We start from the raw sequence: 17,994 nt of genomic DNA, 5'->3' as shown, positions 1-17,994 counted from the left end.
ACGCCACGATGTATGCCTATGTAACATCCTGTGCGACTTTTTTGAAAAGCAAAAGCGAAAAACGTTGGAATTATTTTCTCTCTCGTAATTAGTTAAGTTTAGTTTTGTTGTTTTGCTTGATGGTGTTATTTCGAAAAACAATATTCACGCCAAAGGAAGTACGGGTTACCATATTACAGCCTAGCGCTCTGATTAATTGCCTTATGTTATAAATGCATAGCAGTTTATATGGCAAAGTTTCAGGAAGACAGCATAAAAATAAACAAATATTATTATTTTTAACAGTTGAAAATAGTTTAAAATTATATTTTTAATTCGCCGGACTGTTTAGGAATAATGTTTATAAGTAAGCCAATAACATTTAAAGTGACAGTTTAAAGTTATTTTTTAAGTAATTAAGTTAATTAAAATATCAGCAAAATGAACAAACCAGGTCAAGGTTCAAATCAGCGATCGCCTCTGCTTACAAACGAAGAAACAGACAATTTGTCGGGGCGATATCAAAGTACGTCCAACGGCACCGCACAAATCAACAATTGCGGCCAACAAAATCACGGAATTCTCCGTAAGCCTAGATCAAGGACAATGCCCACGCCAGACCAGGAACGATTTGAACCCTTTCCAAGTCAGCGCCGAGTTAGGTCAAGAACATTACCGTATATTAACCGGGACAGGTCACAAACAATTTCTTCTAACGCCCCAATGCCTACGTCGTTTTACACAATAAAGCTATTCCTTGTATTCTTAACAGTATTTCAGCTTATGAACCTACTGACCTTAACATATACCGACAGCGTTCTGAATTATATTTCAAAACGCTTTCGAATTCCAGATACAATGGCCTCGTTTATATTAAGCAGCTACCAGATTGGCAATATGGTCGTAATTATACCAGTTTCCTTTTACGGCGGAAAATGGAATAAACCTAGAGCTATCGCAATCGGTTTATTTATAATGGTTATCGGTTTGTTTTGTTGCGTTATTCCTCATTTTATATTACCACCTCCTATTATAGTCAATGCCTCCGACACTGCAATTTGTTTCGCCAAGACTTTAGTAACACCTGCTGCTGATGTTGTACGCATTGAACGATCAAGTCTGTTGGCAGCGCCGGGTGATTTACCTTGCAACTCAAATGGGACAACATTAAATCCTGCACTGCTTTTAATATTAGGTTCGTAATTGTTTTTTTTCTTATATTTTAAGACATTTTGTATTAACCTTTATTCTTCGACCTTTCCCTTATAAGTGTACCAAGTACTGGTTACATGTACATTTGCATTACATCTTTAATAAAGGTCATCTGCTTATCGGTTCCGGGGCTGCACCGCTTTGGCCGCTTGGCGTTTCTTATCTAGACGAACATGTGATTCTTAGAAAACTCCCAATATATTTAGGTTAGTGTGATTACTTTTAAATTGGCACTTACTTATTTTTCTAGCACTTATATTTTTTAAACGTAATCATGTACGGTGAAATTTAATTCAAGGTATTTTCATTGGCACAACGCTGACCGGACCAATTTTTGGATTTTTACTTGGAAGTGTTATGTCATCAATATATGTTAATCTTAATCCCCACAAACCAATAAGACCTTCAAATCCGCATTGGATTGGTGCATGGTGGTTAGGTATGGATAAAATCGTGATTTAAACTCTAGTTATATACATTTAAAAAATGAATATTGAAATTATGTTATATCAATTTAGCAAAATGTTTTTATTTATTATGTTGTTTTTAGCTTATCTCTTTAATACTTATGTTCTTATTAAGTCGAGGTTGTAACATTGATTGAATTGTCTATTATTATAAAATTTTTGGGCTATCAATTCTATGGATAATGGCCTTTTTATAACGTTTCATTTTGATGAATAGGCTATCTCATTATTGCTATTGTATTGGTGGTGTTACTTTTTCCATTTTCCTTTTATCCTCGACATTTGCCAATTTCTGCCCAAAAAGAAGCTGAGCAAGAACAAATCGAAGAGCTACAATCCAGAAGGCGAATGGTAACTTATTATTTATATTTTTTAAAAGCTTTTTATGTCTTTTTTAAATTTAAGTAATATTACATTTGACCCTAAATACAAAAAAGTTGTCCTGTTTTTAACATAGCATATAAAATGTTATACTGTGGTTGGTAGACTAGAACTCGTTCTCAGTTGGAAGTGGTACTAGAAAGGGAAATGGAAGCTTCGGAAAAATCCAGCATTTGTACCTGGCCGTGGTTTGTGGAACATTTTGCCGGTAATTATGACAAATCATCACATTCATTGCTTTTATTAACAGCACTTTAGTATTTGTGAAATGTTTGATGGGACTTCATTACTAAACAAAACTATATCAGTACAATTTAAAAAGTTTAAGAAATTAGGTTGATATTTTATTTGCTATTTTATCATTAAAGTTAGAAACCATAACACTTTTCTATTAGATTTTACATTATCAGTACAACGTACTCTATCTACTCCGTTAGTGGTGACTACAATTGTTGCTTATATCGCGATGGCAAATCTTGTGTCAGGTATATCAACATTTGGTTCTACTTACGTTGAACGGGAATTTAACATATCAAGAATAACATCGGATATTATAATAGGTAATATTATGTTTAAAAAATGTATGTATTCGTCAAATTACTGGCATATTAAATACAAAATAAACATTAATTACTTAAGTTGTTAATATATCAAAATATTGTAATATTTAAAAAGTTTTTTCTAAAAAGTTTGTATTTAAAAATATAAGAATTTAAAAAGCTGTATGTAATATTTGCAGGTTCCTTATGCGTACCTGGTATAGTTGGTACATTCTGGGGAGGCATAATAATGAAAAAATACAACTTCGATATAAGACAAACGTTGCTTTATGTAATAGCCATGGCTGGTATTGGAAGCTGCCTATTTTCTTTGGTATTGGGTTTGGGTTGTACTCCACTCAGCATAGCGGGAGTAACAACATCGTATAACCAAAAGTATGTTTTTTAACTTAATTTTTGTTTAATATTTATTAATAAACAAACTTAATTTTTTGTCTTTATTTTATGTGACATAGAACCAGTTTAAAAACTATTCAAAAACTAAACTTTTTTTTGATTCTGTTTTTTAATTGATAATAATTTTTATTTTCTAATTTTTCAGCAATTCTAGTAAGATAAATATTACAGGCAACTGTAATGTTGACTGTGCTTGTCCAAGTGGTCAGCTTGAACTAGTGTGTGGGTCTGATAGAAGAACTTACATTTCACCGTGCAATGCAGGGTGTAAAAAATATGAAGTTGAATCAAGTGAACTTTTTAAAAAGAAAACGGTATATGAAAACTCTAATACCTAATTTTGAAAAAATAATGCTTAAATGTTAAATTCAGATTATTTTATTATTTGTAATTTATATTATGTTTTCCTAATAGTTATATCAGAATTGCTCATGCATTAATGGCGGAAATGGAAGTGCCCTTAGTGGACCTTGCACCACGTCAAAGTGTACTGGAATGCTTGCCGGTTTTATCGTCATTACTGGATTTGGATTACTATGTATATCACTGTGTCAGGCTCCTGTTTATGTCGTTTTTCTTCGGATGCTTGAAACGGTTGATAAGTCTTTGGCAATCGGAATTCTTTCTTTTGCTGCGCGTGTGTTAGGTTAGTAATTGATTTTTATTAAATTTGAAATCTCCGCAGATGCTGATATTGCATAATGCAGCGGTTGGCAACCACCGGGCCGTATTTTTTTCAGGTTTAATGATTAGAAACAGAAACGTCTTTTTTTTATTTTTAAGCTTATTTTGTCGTAGAAACATTTAAAAATGTTTTTTATCGATTTGATGAAGGAATAAATTGCTTTAAACTAATTTGCGTTCCTTGAAACATTATTTTTAGCTAAACTAATTTATTATTTTTACCCGAAAATGCCAAAAAAATGTTTAAAGGATGGTCCGCGAAAAAGATTCCAGTTTTAAATCGGTCCGCAGTGCGAAAAAGGTTGCCGACCCCTGGCATAATGCACATATTCCGTATTATTTACACACCAGCCATAACCTTTTGTTGCCGATGGTGGCCACTTGCAAATTGCATTAGTTTACTTGTCACAGTGCTTAAGTAAATGCAGTTTATATATTAAAAAAATAATTTTTCGTGGCTAGGTATTTGTTATTTTTTGTTATTCTACAGGATATGTACCCGGTCCTATTTGGTTTGGGTTAATTCTTGATCGAGTTTGTATATATTGGGGACCCAAGTGCAACGGCAAAGCGTCTTGCTATCTGTACAACACACTGGGAATGCGATACAGTTATATCGGGGTTTGCCTTGCTTGTGGAGCAATGTATGTCCTGGTGTTTTTAATTTCATTTTTGTGGATGGAAAAGCACAAGGAAAAATACGAGAAAACTTCCATTGTGCCGTACAATGATGCCGATGCTCAAACTGAAGTGGAAGATTAGTCGTTGTGCAACAGATTTATGAACTATCATGCACAGTATTAAACGTGAAATTGTTACCTGGCAAAGTTTTTTTTTTGTTTTCTCATTTTTTTCTGTGTTATTTTATAAATAGTACACTAGAACGTAATAAAGTAAATAACAAAATGTTTATATTTTCTGCGTTTGTGCAACGACAATGGCAATTATTAGTGATTATTACAATGGATAAACAATAAAACTTTTAACATAATTCCCTAGTTTTTTTTATAATTTCGTTTTGGTATAAAATCGATTAAGATTAAAGCTATGGAGCCAAATAAAAACAACAGTTTGATGCACGATTATATTTACGCAATAAGGAAACCTTGGCAGCCTATGCCATATACAGGGTGTGGACCAATGTACGAAAATTTACCTCATTATTGCCCTGCGAATTTATTTCGGGCTAGCACCCGTCCTGAAAAGCACACTTATAACTTACGAGATACGCTGGTATCGTCTCTTCGTGCAAAATTTGTAACGCTGGTAGAGGAAATTCGGCAAAACGGTAATTTTGTAGTGAATATATATATTTTTTTTAATTTTATGCAGTTGATTAAGATAATTTTATTCATACAAATATAACGTGATAATAACCTAATAGAATATAAAAAACTTAATATGCAACATTATTTTTTTAAGAAACATCAAAAGCTAATGATGTGCAATGTGTTGGGGACAGTTTAACAATTACAGAAAACTTAGTAAAGTCCAACTCATTTAGCAAACAAGTTAAAGAAAAACAAAAACTACATTCAGTACAACAAACAATGTTTTTGCACAAAAAAACTGTCACTTGTAATAAACAAGCGTTTAACACCCCTCAATTTCGAGTCGGAATGAACAAAATGTAATTAAAAGTTAATTTTGAAACAAATTAACTTATTTACTTTAATATTTAATTGTTAAAAGATGTAAATTGTTGTATTTTTTTAACTTACAAATGAAGAAGCTATTCTTAATATATTTATGTATTTAAATGATGTGTCCTAAATCAGTCACAATTCCGTTTTATTATTTTCTTTATTAATTTGCATAAACACGAACACAACAACTTCGATCGCACAACGAGCTACGAGTAATCGTTCTGTCGTTTGTTGTTCGTTTCATACGTTTCTTTTGTGGTAGAAAAAGTACCTTTACGCGACAATAGGTCTGTAGATTTGTTTACCTGTTTTTTATATGAATTAGATATTCTAGGTAACGTTTAGCTGTTAAGTATAATTTAGTCTGTTAGCTACAAAGTTTTATAAAAAATTAAAATGTCGTTCTGTTCCTTTAATTCTGGCGAAAAATTTAAAAACCACTTTGATTCAGGTAAGAAGGTATAATTTTAAGTATATCGTTGTTGTTATAATATATTTTTAGATCTTAACCTTATTTGAATTTTAACTAGATTTATTTGATAAATAAAATATGGTTCGAAATTATTTGATTATTTTTAACATAAAATTTTATAAATAAAAAAATATTTGCATAAACATTAACCAAGAATATAACATACCTTTGATTTTTAATAAACAAACCAGCATTTAAATATAACAAACAAACAAGAATTATTTTTTAATTACCTTCAAATTATAAATATTATAAGATATAACCGACCAAAATTTAAAAACCTAATAACAATCTTTAAATTTGAATAAACAAACACCTATTAATTAGTAATTAGTGACAAAAAATAAAATTTTAATTTATTTTTGAGTTATTAATATCATGATATACAATTGACCAAGATTTAAAAAATTAACAACAACCTTTAAATTTTAATAAACAAACACCTATTAATAAGTAATTAGTAATCAAAATTTTAATTTTAATTCATTTTTGAGTTAGTAATATCATGATATACAATTAACCAAGATTTAAAAAATTAATAACAACCTTTAAATTTTAATAAACAAACACCTATTAATTAGTAATTAGTGACATTTAAGTGTCGTAAATAGAAGGTTTGCGATTCGTTAGGATAATAACAAACATACTAAAAATTTAGAACTTTTACTTTTAAAGAACAAAAGTTATCGTCTTTCAAAATTCGGTCAAATAAGAATAAAAACAATAATAATAAATATAATGACAAAAACAATATGTTTCGAAATCTAAGATTTCGAACCATAATAACTGGGTTTGGTGACCATGGCATAATGTACTATAAAATCTTTGTATAAACATTATTACTTTTGGCATGTTTTAAATCATTAAATTGATTTTGTCATTTTTTCCCGTCGCATTGTATAATTATTTGTATATCGTATTTATTATTTACTTTTATCAATGCACGGAAAACCAAAATAAAATAATGTTAAATACTTCTCTTAAGTCATGAAATTAAATTTGACATTTTTTTAAGGTTTAATTAATGTAATATTTAAAGTATATCTTTTTATTTACTATAACTAAAGAAAGGTTTTGTAATTATTTTTCTTGTATCAATATTAACCTTTTTTTTCACTAAGTTACTTTATCATTTTTATATTACCTACCTGCATAAAAAAACAATAACAGTTTAATAAAATATTAATCATACAATTAGGTGAATATGTTTGTTCCCAATGTGGTTATGGATTGTTCTCAAGCAAATCAAAGTTTAAACATTCTTCACCTTGGCCTGCATTTACTGAGACAGTTCATGATGATAGTTTATCCAAAAAATTAGAATCAAGAGGCTGTTTCAAGGTAAGATTTTTAAACTGCTATTTTAAGCTATTGTATATATATTTTTCTATAGTTTATTATTAAAATATATAGGCCTATAGACTATTTTGTTAGTAAATAAACCTAATAATAAGTGATCAAAAACTTAAAGAATACTTTTAATTAAAAAATATTATTTTAATTTCTATTTTAGCTATTATTAATATGATATGTATATACAGTATTTAAGAGTTATATAGAGTCATAAGTTCTTAGCTTTTAAATAAACAATTTTACTTAATGACCAGCCGGTGAAGTTGTGTTGATGTCATATCCTGTTTTGCTGGGTTTATTTTTTAAATTACAACAACACAGAATATTAGTTTGATTGGTTAACCTAAACATTATTTATTAACATTTATTGAAACAGTTTAACAATAAATATTATGTGGGTTTATAGTAGGCAATAAATATTACTCCCTTTATTATATGTATATATATATATATATATATACAAAACTTTTTTACATGAATTAAATCTTTTGATGCCTACAAACTTACAAACTACATAGTAAAACAGTTGAATTGTTTTGTAGCAAACCTAATTAAAATATTGATACATAAACAACCAAAAAGACAAATTGATTTTAAGATTAATTTTTTTAAAAACAATGAACAAAGGGTCAAAGGTTTAGTACCTCTGTAAAAAATGGACTATAACTAAACCTTAAAAATAAGTAATCCTTTTTTAAAGGTTCATTGTGGAAAATGTGGGAATGGTTTGGGTCACGAGTTTTTAAATGGTGGTCCTAAATCAGGGGAATCGAGATTTTGAATTTTCTCAAGTTCTCTTAAATTTGTTCCGAAAAAAGGTATGTTTAGAAAATTGCTTTCTTTTTTAGTAGCTAAACTAAGTTTTTATGTTTTTGTTAATATAAGATGTGTTGTGATAGGTAACTTTTTTTAATTGTGAAAAAGGCTTAACGATCATAAAATATTAATGCTAAGACCAATTATTTACACACCTTAGTTCGTTAATAAAATATTCTCTGATTTATTGTTTAAAAATTTAATTTTATTATTCTGCAGACTAATTTGTTTGACATGTTTTAAGACACCACAAAGCATACAGAATATTTAGTTCAGAATTTCATTTCATAATCTGCAGTTAAAAAGGTTTAAGTATGATAACATAAATTATATTGTATTCTTATTTAAAATTTTATATTTTAAACATTTTTTATTAATAATTTATGTACTTTTTCATTAATAATTTATGTACATGTTTTCTGAAAAAAGTATTTAACAGTTTTAAGTTTTAAATCAATTTAATTACGATTTGTGGTGTCTACTATCACATAATAAGAAGCGAAAAATATTTACAGCACAAAAAAAGTTAATGAAAACGTTAAACAAAAGATATTAACATAATCAGTTTAATGTTGGATAAAAAAAATTTTCTCTGCTAATATTATAAGTTTTGTTATTGTGGGGTAGGCTTGTATTATAAATCTATTTTATTGTTGTATAATCTTGTTGTATAAAAAATCTAAAAAAAAAAAAAAAAAAAGTGTGTAATTTTTTTATGGTTATTATCTCTATTGCACTTTTTATGTGATTGTAGAAAAGTGGTTACAATATTTTTACTGATATAAACTTCAACATAAATGCTGGAATCAATAGTATATCATGTTAACTGTGTTTAAATTTTATTTTAACTTTATTTAAGCAAATAATGTGATTTTGTATAATAAAGATGTTACAAATATATGCAAGCCACACTAGTCCTTTTTTGGATTCTTTTACCATTTTAATTTTTAAAAACCTAACAACTGTCTCAAAATAAAATATATAAGTAAAAGCAATATTTTTTTGGGAAAAAGTTGGTCTATGCACTACAGTTGTGTTTTAAATATTCGTCTCCAAAACTCTCTGAAAACAGGCAAAGACATTTGGAACATCGCAAGCCAACTGTTTCAAGGTTAGCTACATCACCGTGATGTTTACCAATGTGCTGAAGACAGTCATTTCTAAAAAATGCATGTGTTAAATTGTTTTTTTATTATTATTTTGCAGGTAAGTACTATACTATCACAATTTATTTTTTGTTACTAAAAATTATCGCAACCTATCAATATGTTTTCGTTTAGAGAATACACTGCACCGGCTAACTTACTTAGCTGTAAAGACTCTTGGACAGTATTCACATCTGTATGGTTTGGTGTGAGTGTTTTCGTGCTTCCGGCAATTTCCTTTCAAAGCAAATGCTCGCTTGCAAAATTTGCATTTATAAGGCTTTATTCCATTTCTGAAACATATGACAGTTGTTAAAACCTTTAAAAATACTACAATAGTACTGGGCTAGGCATGGAACAAAAAAGGAACACACTTTATAACTAATATAAAGATTATAGCACAATCAAAGCATGTTTACATTTGATATTTACCTTGCTAAATGCACTTTGTGGTGTTGCAGAAGATTACCCTTTGTGGCAAATTCTTTGTTGCACAGGTTACAATGAAACGGCCTCTTTCCATTATGCAAGCGAATGTGGACGTATTTTAAATAGGACAACTTCTGGAATGTTTTGTTGCAAATATTGCATCTCCAAATGGGCCCATTATCATCTTTCTCTTCTGTAACCAACAATTAAAAGCATAATAAAACCAAGCAAGCACAGATAACAGGATTTTAACGACCGCATTTAAAAACACATTTAAAATCACAGAAGTTGCTGCGTTTTACAAATAATTAACCTGTATAAAATACGGCGCTGTTTTGATTATACCAAGCATTGTCTGTTATCGGTACAGAAGTTTCTGTATTGCTATTTACAGTCTCTTGGGAGGTTGTTGCAATACCAGTTGTTTCATCGTTTAGCAGGGACTGAACATTTTGTATGTATGGGGTTGATGCATTATTACTATCATTGCGATAGGATAACAAGGTTGGGGGCGCATTTGGATCACTGTCCATAATAGCAAATGACTGTGAAATGGTTGGATAACCACTTGCTGCTTCCATTTGATTTCCACTTATCGACCTTGAACGTTTTTTTTGTTCCATAAAACCATCCGTTGATAAAACAGAGATATCAGATAAAACTTCCTCTTCAATTTTAACCCTTGATGACGAAAAGCTTGCATTTGAATCTTGATTTAAACTAGACAATGAAAAATGATTGTTTTTGGAAGTCGTTTTTGTGTAATTGGTATTATTTTCTTCTTCTAGATTTACATTTAATGGAGCACTAGATGTATGTGCAATTTTAGTTAATGCTCTGCAATAAAATTACATTTATATAAATACCAAAAAAAATATATATGTTTCAGGTTTAAGCTGTACAGAAATAAGTTAGTCTGTTAAAATAAACATGACATAACCTTGATGCATTAAACGGTAAACTGGACACGGCAAATTTCTTTCTTTTGTATTCCATGCATGCATTAAGTGCATGACTAACATCAAGTATCATGGCCGCTGTAGAAACTTCATCTGCATTTTCATCATTTATCTATTACAGTATATGAATTTATATTTTAAAGAACTGTAAAAGTAATGAAAATTTTGTAAAAACCATAAAGTTTGAGGACTGTAAAGCTATAAGTGAGTTTTTAATGTTAATTTTATAAATTCTACCACGTATAGCTGAAATAAATTTTATGACTTAATAATGTTGATTTTTTCTTTATAACTTACTTTTAAATCCCCAGAATAAATGTAATTAAAAAGGACCTCAAACCCGCGAACAGAGATCCCACTTAATTCAATTTTAGAACGATACAAAACATTGGTGTTGCAATATTCCATTTCGGCGTTTTTAATATCATTTTCAAGCGTTGCACTTGCAGCAGCCAAAATGCATTTGTGGCCGCGGAAAACTTTTTCGCCGATGAATATCTCTATGTCGCAGTAATCACCTAAAAAGTTAGTTTGAGACTAAAATTTATTTTGTTTAAAGCATAAGTGGTATGTGAATATAAATGTATGGTAGATTTTACTTGATCGTTTTTTAGTTTAAGCAGACGAAGAGCCTACAATTGAAAGTTTTAAGTTTACCTGCATGGCGTTGTTTTTCCAGTCTTTGCAAAAGTGAGTTAGTGAAATTTGAAGTCATTGTAACCAATTATTAATAACGATATAATAATATGACAATTTTTTTAAGAAAAACAATCGCAGGACAATGATAAAACAAACGCTTGTTTTTGAAATTATAATCGTCAGTAAACAATATAGAAACCAAGAGCCGAAGTTGTAGCAAATTTGCGACAAGCGTTATAAAAGTTATGTATTCGACTTCCACAAAATTTATTTAGCATTTTTATCAACAAAAAAGATGTATCTAACAGTAAACCCTTTAGGTGCAAAGCCACTACAATTTTATATATCACTAAAGATAATTTCTATACAAAGTCCAGTGGTCTTATAAAAATTTCAACCATTTTTAAAGCTGTGTATTTGCGCCACGACTCCCAATAAATATTCTTCTTACTGTAGGTATTTTCCTCTAAAAATATTTTTTAAGGTAAGAGTTCTTTGCCAAAAGACATATAACTTAGACTGTATAAGGTTAAGGATTTGTTTAGTATGATCTCAATGATTTGATAAAAAATATTTATTCTTTTTGGTGTTGGTTACGAACGCTATTATGCCTATCCAGTTATTACCGCTGTAAATGCCATTTAGGTTTGATTGTGTACAGTTCCTATGCCACCATGCTGATGAATGAATTATCGCACAATTATTTAACAAGTTTGTGTCTTTATCACTATCTCTTGCGGTAAACTGAAAATAAATGGCATATGTTTATTGCATTAACAAATTTAACAGCTTACGAATACATTTTATAACTTGTAGTGTTAATTGTAAAACTATTAGTCTACACTACCTGCATTCCATCATGATAGCTTAAACTATCTCCAGCATCGAGGCCTCCGCCATTTTTCCAAAACTGATATCCACTAATACTTAATCGATAAGCTTCTGTTTCGTTTGATATCGAAAAGTTTTGATAAAATGAGTATGCTTCTCTGGTTTGGTAGTTTGGGTAGTACAAATCCGAAATGCGCACCTTAAAATTTAAGCGTTTTTTTAATTAATTTCTCTTGTTGAATTAAGTAAAACAAGGCACTTTATACCATAAGTGACTGCGGTGCCGTCATAGTAAGCATATTCATGTTTTTTAGTCCAAGCCAATATGTTGCCCCGGAGTCGCCAAAATAATCAAAGAAGTCCGCGTAGTTTCGTTCAAAGCTGATTGGATGTGTATGTAGTCTACAATACAGAAACATTTAGAACAGAAAAAACATTTACATTTAACTAGTGGTTAATGAATAGTGAAATAAAGAATAAAGCTTATTCGCATAGCAAAAAAGGTTACAAGACTATGTAGGTAGTAGTTGGGCGTTAAACTTTTACATTTAATATTTAATTTTTTATAATAGCCTTGATACCTTCTTTGAATTGCAGTCCATCCTCCACCGTCAGTTTTAACGTCACAAAATACTTTTAACTTTCGGTAGGTGTCGCACTCACTTATCAGGTAAATTCCGTCTGATTTTGCTTTTCCTAACTTCATTAAACCCGCACAATCTCGATCAACAACTAAACAAAAAATTAACCTTTCATAAAGCAATATTTTTTATGGCTTGTTTTAAGGTTTATTTTCGACATCTTATATATCTACTGGCCTTGTCCATTACCTTTAGGACATGGATAATATTGACATTCTGGCACTTCTGCATCCCAGCGACCATTTTTCTTACAATTTGTAACATTTTGACCGACCAAAAGATGCACAAGTTTGCACGTAAAATCACATTTTCTATAATCTGTAGATTCCAATTACTTTGTTTAGCTTTTTTTTATTGTAAATAACAATTTCCTCGTTTGCCATACCTGGATCACATGTCATATTCCCGTTATCTGGTGGAAAGATTTCTGGGCAGTTTTCAAGAGTTGTTTCTATCAAGTAAGCTGTTTCATCTCGTAGAATTTGTATTTTTTCTGAATGGTAATTTTTTATAAAAATTCAACATTATCTTTTAGTCGTAACTATTTTTTTTTAAATGTATAAACATATTAAAGGTCAATTTATGCACAAAGGCATTCATGCACATTTAAACATAACAAAAAATTGTTTGTTAAAAAAAGAAGATTTAAGTGTGGATTGGTTACTTACCTAACGTGTCTATGGCCATAAGCATTGCATACACTACACAAGCAATCATGATTAATAAACTAATAAAAGTAGGAATTCCTAAGCAGAACATCTTTTTTGTGAGTTTTTTATGTGGTCTAAAATATTCCTCTTCTTCCCATTTTCGATTACAAATTCCATTGTCCTGGATTAAAATAAACTTAGTATAAAATAAATTTTAAAATTGTAATTATTTAATTGAGTGTAGAGTAAATTTAATTCTTTTTTTTAACTCTTGGGTTGTTACAGATAGAAAAGTTTTGCTAATATAACGTTTGTGCTTTAGCGCAATACAAAAAAAATTATTAATTTTATCAATATTACCTCTTCTTTGGACTTTTTTGTTGGAAAAGGTTCCACCTTTTTTACCCCAAGGTCAAACCAAGTTCCTTTAAAAAAAATAACGTAAAATAAAAATCAAAAAAAAAATCTGATATGTTTTTTTAAAAACAAAAGAATATTAAAAACAAAGAATTTGTAAAGCCTATTACAGGTTTTTAAAAAGTTATAAGTAATGGTTTAACAAAAATATAAGTAATGGTTTAACAAAGGCTTTAGGTATATAAAAGTATGAAACTTAAAAATATATTCAATTTTAAGATACAAATAATTTTTTTATTACCTCCCGATAACATGCTTTGAATTAAAACTTCTTCAATTGACCAACTTTGCGTTTCAACATCAGCTAAGGGAATATCTAAATTTCTTGAATACACCTTAACATTTTATAAAAATGATTAGTAGTTTAAATTTGTGGGTACAGTTTTTGGTTTGTTATATGCGGTAATACCTGTGTGTACTTTTCAATGTGCAAAACATCCAACAGTTTTTCAATTGACAACTTGTGAGTCTTGCTCAAACTCATCAGCAATATGTAAGCCCGCTTAATGTGAGCTTTGAAAGCTTCAATTTTTTCGCTTAACAAATACCGATCAACCTCTAATGTTTTGACGCAAGTTCTAGCTGAAGTTAACATCATTCTGAGTTCGGCCATTTCAGGATTGCCTGGCGAAAGTTGAAGAAATAAATCTTCCCACGAGTCTTTGGCTACTGGGCGTTCCTTTAAGCCTGAAAGTATATAGTTCGCACGTTGACAATAAATTTATTTATTTTTTTATGTTTATAAATTTAATATAGAATCTAAGTCTTTACGTGAAAATTGTAAAAAAAAAAATTATTTTCACATTTAAATCGTGACTTGTAAAATAAATTGAGATCTTCATTTCCAGATTGCCAATCTGATTCGCTTGGTTTTCCGGAACGATCCATCTCAAAAATTGTTCTTTCAGTTTTAAAATAATTATTTAAATTTGCCGGAATAATATTTTTGTCAAAAAAGTAAAAACATTTTTTTTTTAATTTTAGCAAACTAATAAAACACTTTTTATGTGACGTCATAAGCATTTATTTTATAAACAATAAAGGTTTTACAAAATATATCAATTTAGACACATCGTAGATATTACATTACACGTAAAACATAGAAGTAATGTAATATCTATGGTCACATGCAATTCACTGTTGGCAAGAAAAATAATTAAATGGTTTGGGTAAATTCTTAAAAAAATGCAGTTTATTTGGCAATTACTTATCTCATTAACACAGTGTTTTGGTAAATATCTTATACCTATCTTAGTGGAGTATATAATGCACTTAAAAAAAACTCTCAAATTCATAGTTGAATTAAGAAGATTATCGACTTTTTAATACAATATATTAGCGAAGGGTCACTTAAGTTAACTTTTTTCTCTCCAGCTGCTTAAGCCGTCATGGCGCAAGCTTCATTAGTTTATCGACTTGGTTTATTGTCTTTTTACGCTATTTAAAACTTTTAACAGTTAAAAAAAATATTTTTGGCTCCTTCATCTTTAAAAATGCATAAAAAGTGAATTGAAATGCTTAAAAAGGTAAAAAAGATATATAATTCAATGCTTGCGTAAAAGTACCTATTAGTTTCGCAATTTTGCTATTATAATTTGTATTGCCTACTTTGCATTTCCTGTATTTCAATCTGATTAAAGGCGGCTTTGTGCTGATTATATTTGAAATAAATAATTTTAATGTCTGAAAAGTTTATTTGTTAGTTACACCCAAAAATAGTGAAGTCAGACATAGAAAAAACAATATTGCAAATCCTTTTTATTTTAAAATATATAGTTATAAAAAAAATAACATAAGATGGTTGTTGATTTTTTTTCTATTTAATGCCAATTTAATTTCTTTTACCTCCCTATTTATAAGAAAAACATTGTTTGCTTTCACCTAGAATTTGTTTAGAAAACGAACATTTAAGTTTAAGTTTGCATGTTAAGAAGATTATATCTACTTTTTTAATGTAATTTATTAGCGGGAGGGGGCATTTATTTTCAAGCTGCGTGAGATTTTTTCTACTCCCCACTGTTCATGTGTAAGGTTCATTAGATTATTGACATTTCGTATTTTATTTATTGTTTTGTAGTTCATTTTCTTTTAACGTTGTTAATTTGGAATTGTAGTTGAAAATTATAGGGGAATTGTGGTTTGAAATTTTCAGTTGCAAAACGATAAAGCATATATGATTGTTATTTTTATTGACAAACTTTTAATAATACTACACGTAATTTTTTTATTCTATTAACCTAGAAAAAGAAATGGATACAAATAAATATAAAAAGGCAGGCACGATCTCGCCCGAATAATCAAAAATTATTCAGAAAAAAAATCTATATAAATCTAAAGGTATATGGGCAGAAACGGGCATGCCCTAACAAAAATCATAACGCAATTATTAGGGAAAAAATGTTGTAATTTGAGAACATGTTTAGTTATTTTGTTATCTCTTAATTTAAACTACTTAATAACAAAAACAAAAAAGGCAAGCGTTATAAAGGCTTAAAAACGCTGGTTTAAATCATATATGTTACATTCTTCGCAAGCGCTTAAGTGAAAATAATACAAGCAAAAAATATAATTCTGTTTAATACCGTATGCAGAATAACGTATTGCAAATATAATTTATATTTAGAAAGTTACTTAAATTGTTATGCAATTTTTTGACAAGAGTTGTCGATCTAGTTATATTTTTTGGGTTTGTTTTAGTTTTTTTGGCGACATTCAAGTTTGAACCTGTGACAGTTTATTAGCATTGCAGCTTTCATTTAATTCACTAAGATTGATTAATTTATGAAAACTAATACCTAAATTGAAATTGAGTATTTTTCCTAGGCAAGCAATATGTTTTTACCTTCTCATTTTAATAAGAACATCGCTTGTGTTTACTGAGAACTTGTTTAGATAATTTGAGGTTATCTGACAACTAGTTTAACTTTATAACCTTTTAACGGAGTTTAGACTAGATCAACGCTAAAGCATAGCTTACCATACATATAAAATTAAATTTTGTTTTCTAAGACTGTAGCATAAATATAAATTTTTCCATGAGTTACCAGCGATATTTAAACCTTAAGTTTTATTTATTTCTTGAATGTTACTTATCTAATATTTATTTTTCGAAAAGTTTTAGATTTTTAACTCCTCACCAGTTCTAAAAATTTGAAAAATAATTTTGCATTTTTCATCGCTTGGTATATAAAAAAATAGAAGTTGAAAAAATTAAATATGGATTGCAAAGTTGAAACCGTAAATACACACCACTTTGAAGCATTTGTGGAAGATGAAAAGCTATTAAAGCAGTTCAAAAATGGAAATATTAGATTGTATTCGTTAAAAAATTCGTTTACTGAAAATGTGATGTGGAGAATTCGTGTACAAGCAAGATCTGAAGACCACATTATTGACGGAGAAGTGGAAAAACTCATGATTACTGGAATTGATCATCATGTTTTAAAATCGGAATGGAAAGAAGCAAACGCTGCTGTAAGAGGTGCAATCACCAATATATATCATGTAAATCAAATGTTACATGACGAAACAGATGCACCAAAAGTCTGTTTAAATTTGACCAACGAGGCCAAAGGAAACATTGCGTTTACACTAAGTGGCTCTGGCGTGGGGGTAAGTAGTAATGAAGATGGATTCTGGCACTCGGAAGATTTGCATTTTCAAATTTCGACATGGGACGTTAGGCAAACAAGATCTAATCAAGAATATGTGCATGGTCTAATGACGTTAAAGCCTGGAAGCAGGTTTCCTGACTTGGTTGAATGTGCACAAACACTCGAAACGAACTTCGGCCGAAAACAACTAACATGGTTGCAATATTGCACAAATCCAGCAGCTTGGAAGCAATATAATCGTTCGAATATATTTGACTATAACTTACATTTCTAAACTTCCTAGATATTTAAAAATATGTTGTATTTGTTTGATGTGTTTGTCGTTACTTATATACCATGTTTCGTTATATCATGCTTATGTATAATCAAAGGTGGGCACCAAATCGTTAATGCGTTAAACGTTAAATAACGAAGTTAAATTTTTTGTTAAAAGTTAACTTTTAAGTTAATTTTAAAAATCGTTATCGGACCTGTTAACTTTCGTTAAATTGTACTTCCGTTAAATTAAGCCCGTTAACTCAATATTTTACAAGTAAATCCATGGTAATATAAGGAATATATATGTTTAATATCGCCGTTTATCGGGTTTAAACGTTGCAAAAACGATGAAGTAATTACTATCCGGCCACTGTTATTTCGGCATTAGGCCTATGCCAGTTTTAAAAACTTCTTCTAAACCATTTTCGTCTAGTTAAAACATCGA

The 17,994-nt window shown here is 29.4% G+C and overlaps 3 protein-coding genes across 4 annotated transcripts; 2 read left to right on the top strand and 1 right to left on the bottom strand.

Annotated features, from left to right (window-relative positions):
* Positions 1 to 420: 420 nt before the first annotated feature.
* Positions 421 to 4,441, top strand: LOC145753424 (solute carrier organic anion transporter family member 2A1-like). Its single transcript, XM_082569836.1, has 10 exons — positions 421 to 1,174; positions 1,299 to 1,397; positions 1,490 to 1,630; positions 1,876 to 2,009; positions 2,145 to 2,247; positions 2,435 to 2,599; positions 2,779 to 2,974; positions 3,150 to 3,309; positions 3,410 to 3,641; positions 4,170 to 4,441. Exons 1-10 carry the CDS (start codon positions 421 to 423, stop codon positions 4,439 to 4,441), a joined length of 2,256 nt encoding a protein of 751 aa, XP_082425962.1.
* Positions 4,442 to 5,521: 1,080 nt separating this feature from the next.
* On the top strand, positions 5,522 to 8,683 carry LOC145751985 (methionine-R-sulfoxide reductase B1-A-like). Its single transcript, XM_082568163.1, has 4 exons — positions 5,522 to 5,776; positions 6,996 to 7,138; positions 7,851 to 7,968; positions 8,186 to 8,683. Exons 1-4 carry the CDS (start codon positions 5,722 to 5,724, stop codon positions 8,188 to 8,190), a joined length of 321 nt encoding a protein of 106 aa, XP_082424289.1. The 5' UTR covers positions 5,522 to 5,721; the 3' UTR covers positions 8,191 to 8,683.
* Positions 8,328 to 11,319, bottom strand: LOC145751984 (zinc finger and BTB domain-containing protein 8A-like). Of its 2 annotated transcripts, none has more exons than XM_082568161.1 (7): positions 11,157 to 11,319; positions 10,797 to 11,017; positions 10,481 to 10,611; positions 9,854 to 10,260; positions 9,544 to 9,733; positions 9,273 to 9,404; positions 8,328 to 9,126 (listed from the first exon to the last, which is right to left on the bottom strand). In XM_082568161.1, exons 1-7 carry the CDS (start codon positions 11,212 to 11,214, stop codon positions 8,985 to 8,987), a joined length of 1,281 nt encoding a protein of 426 aa, XP_082424287.1. In that variant the 5' UTR covers positions 11,215 to 11,319; the 3' UTR covers positions 8,328 to 8,984. The 2 variants fall into 2 exon arrangements, with proteins under 2 accessions (XP_082424287.1, XP_082424286.1); XM_082568160.1 differs by having other exon boundaries at positions 8,329 to 9,126; positions 9,854 to 10,377.
* Positions 11,320 to 17,994: the final 6,675 nt, after the last annotated feature.

This window comes from Corella eumyota, chromosome 5 (genome assembly GCF_963082875.1).
Source record: "Corella eumyota chromosome 5, kaCorEumy4.1, whole genome shotgun sequence".
In the NCBI taxonomy this organism is placed as follows: domain Eukaryota; kingdom Metazoa; phylum Chordata; class Ascidiacea; order Phlebobranchia; family Corellidae; genus Corella; species Corella eumyota.
The sequence above is the reverse complement of the archived record's forward strand: the minus strand, read 5'-3'. Positions and strand labels throughout refer to the sequence as shown.

Coding starts and splice junctions, on each gene's coding strand:
- LOC145753424 (XM_082569836.1), top strand. CDS start 421: ATGAACAAACCAGGTCAAGGTTCAAATCAGCGATCGCCTCTGCTTACA. Junction 1,398..1,489: donor AAAACTCCCAATATATTTAG/GTTAGTGTGATT, acceptor ATTTAATTCAAG/GTATTTTCATTGGCACAACG. Junction 2,975..3,149: donor ACAACATCGTATAACCAAAA/GTATGTTTTTTA, acceptor CAGCAATTCTAG/TAAGATAAATATTACAGGCA.
- LOC145751984 (XM_082568160.1), bottom strand. CDS start 11,214: ATGACTTCAAATTTCACTAACTCACTTTTGCAAAGACTGGAAAAACAA. Junction 11,018..11,156: donor GGAAAAACAACGCCATGCAG/GTAAACTTAAAA, acceptor CTAACTTTTTAG/GTGATTACTGCGACATAGAG. Junction 10,378..10,480: donor TTACCGTTTAATGCATCAAG/GTTATGTCATGT, acceptor ATTTTATTGCAG/AGCATTAACTAAAATTGCAC.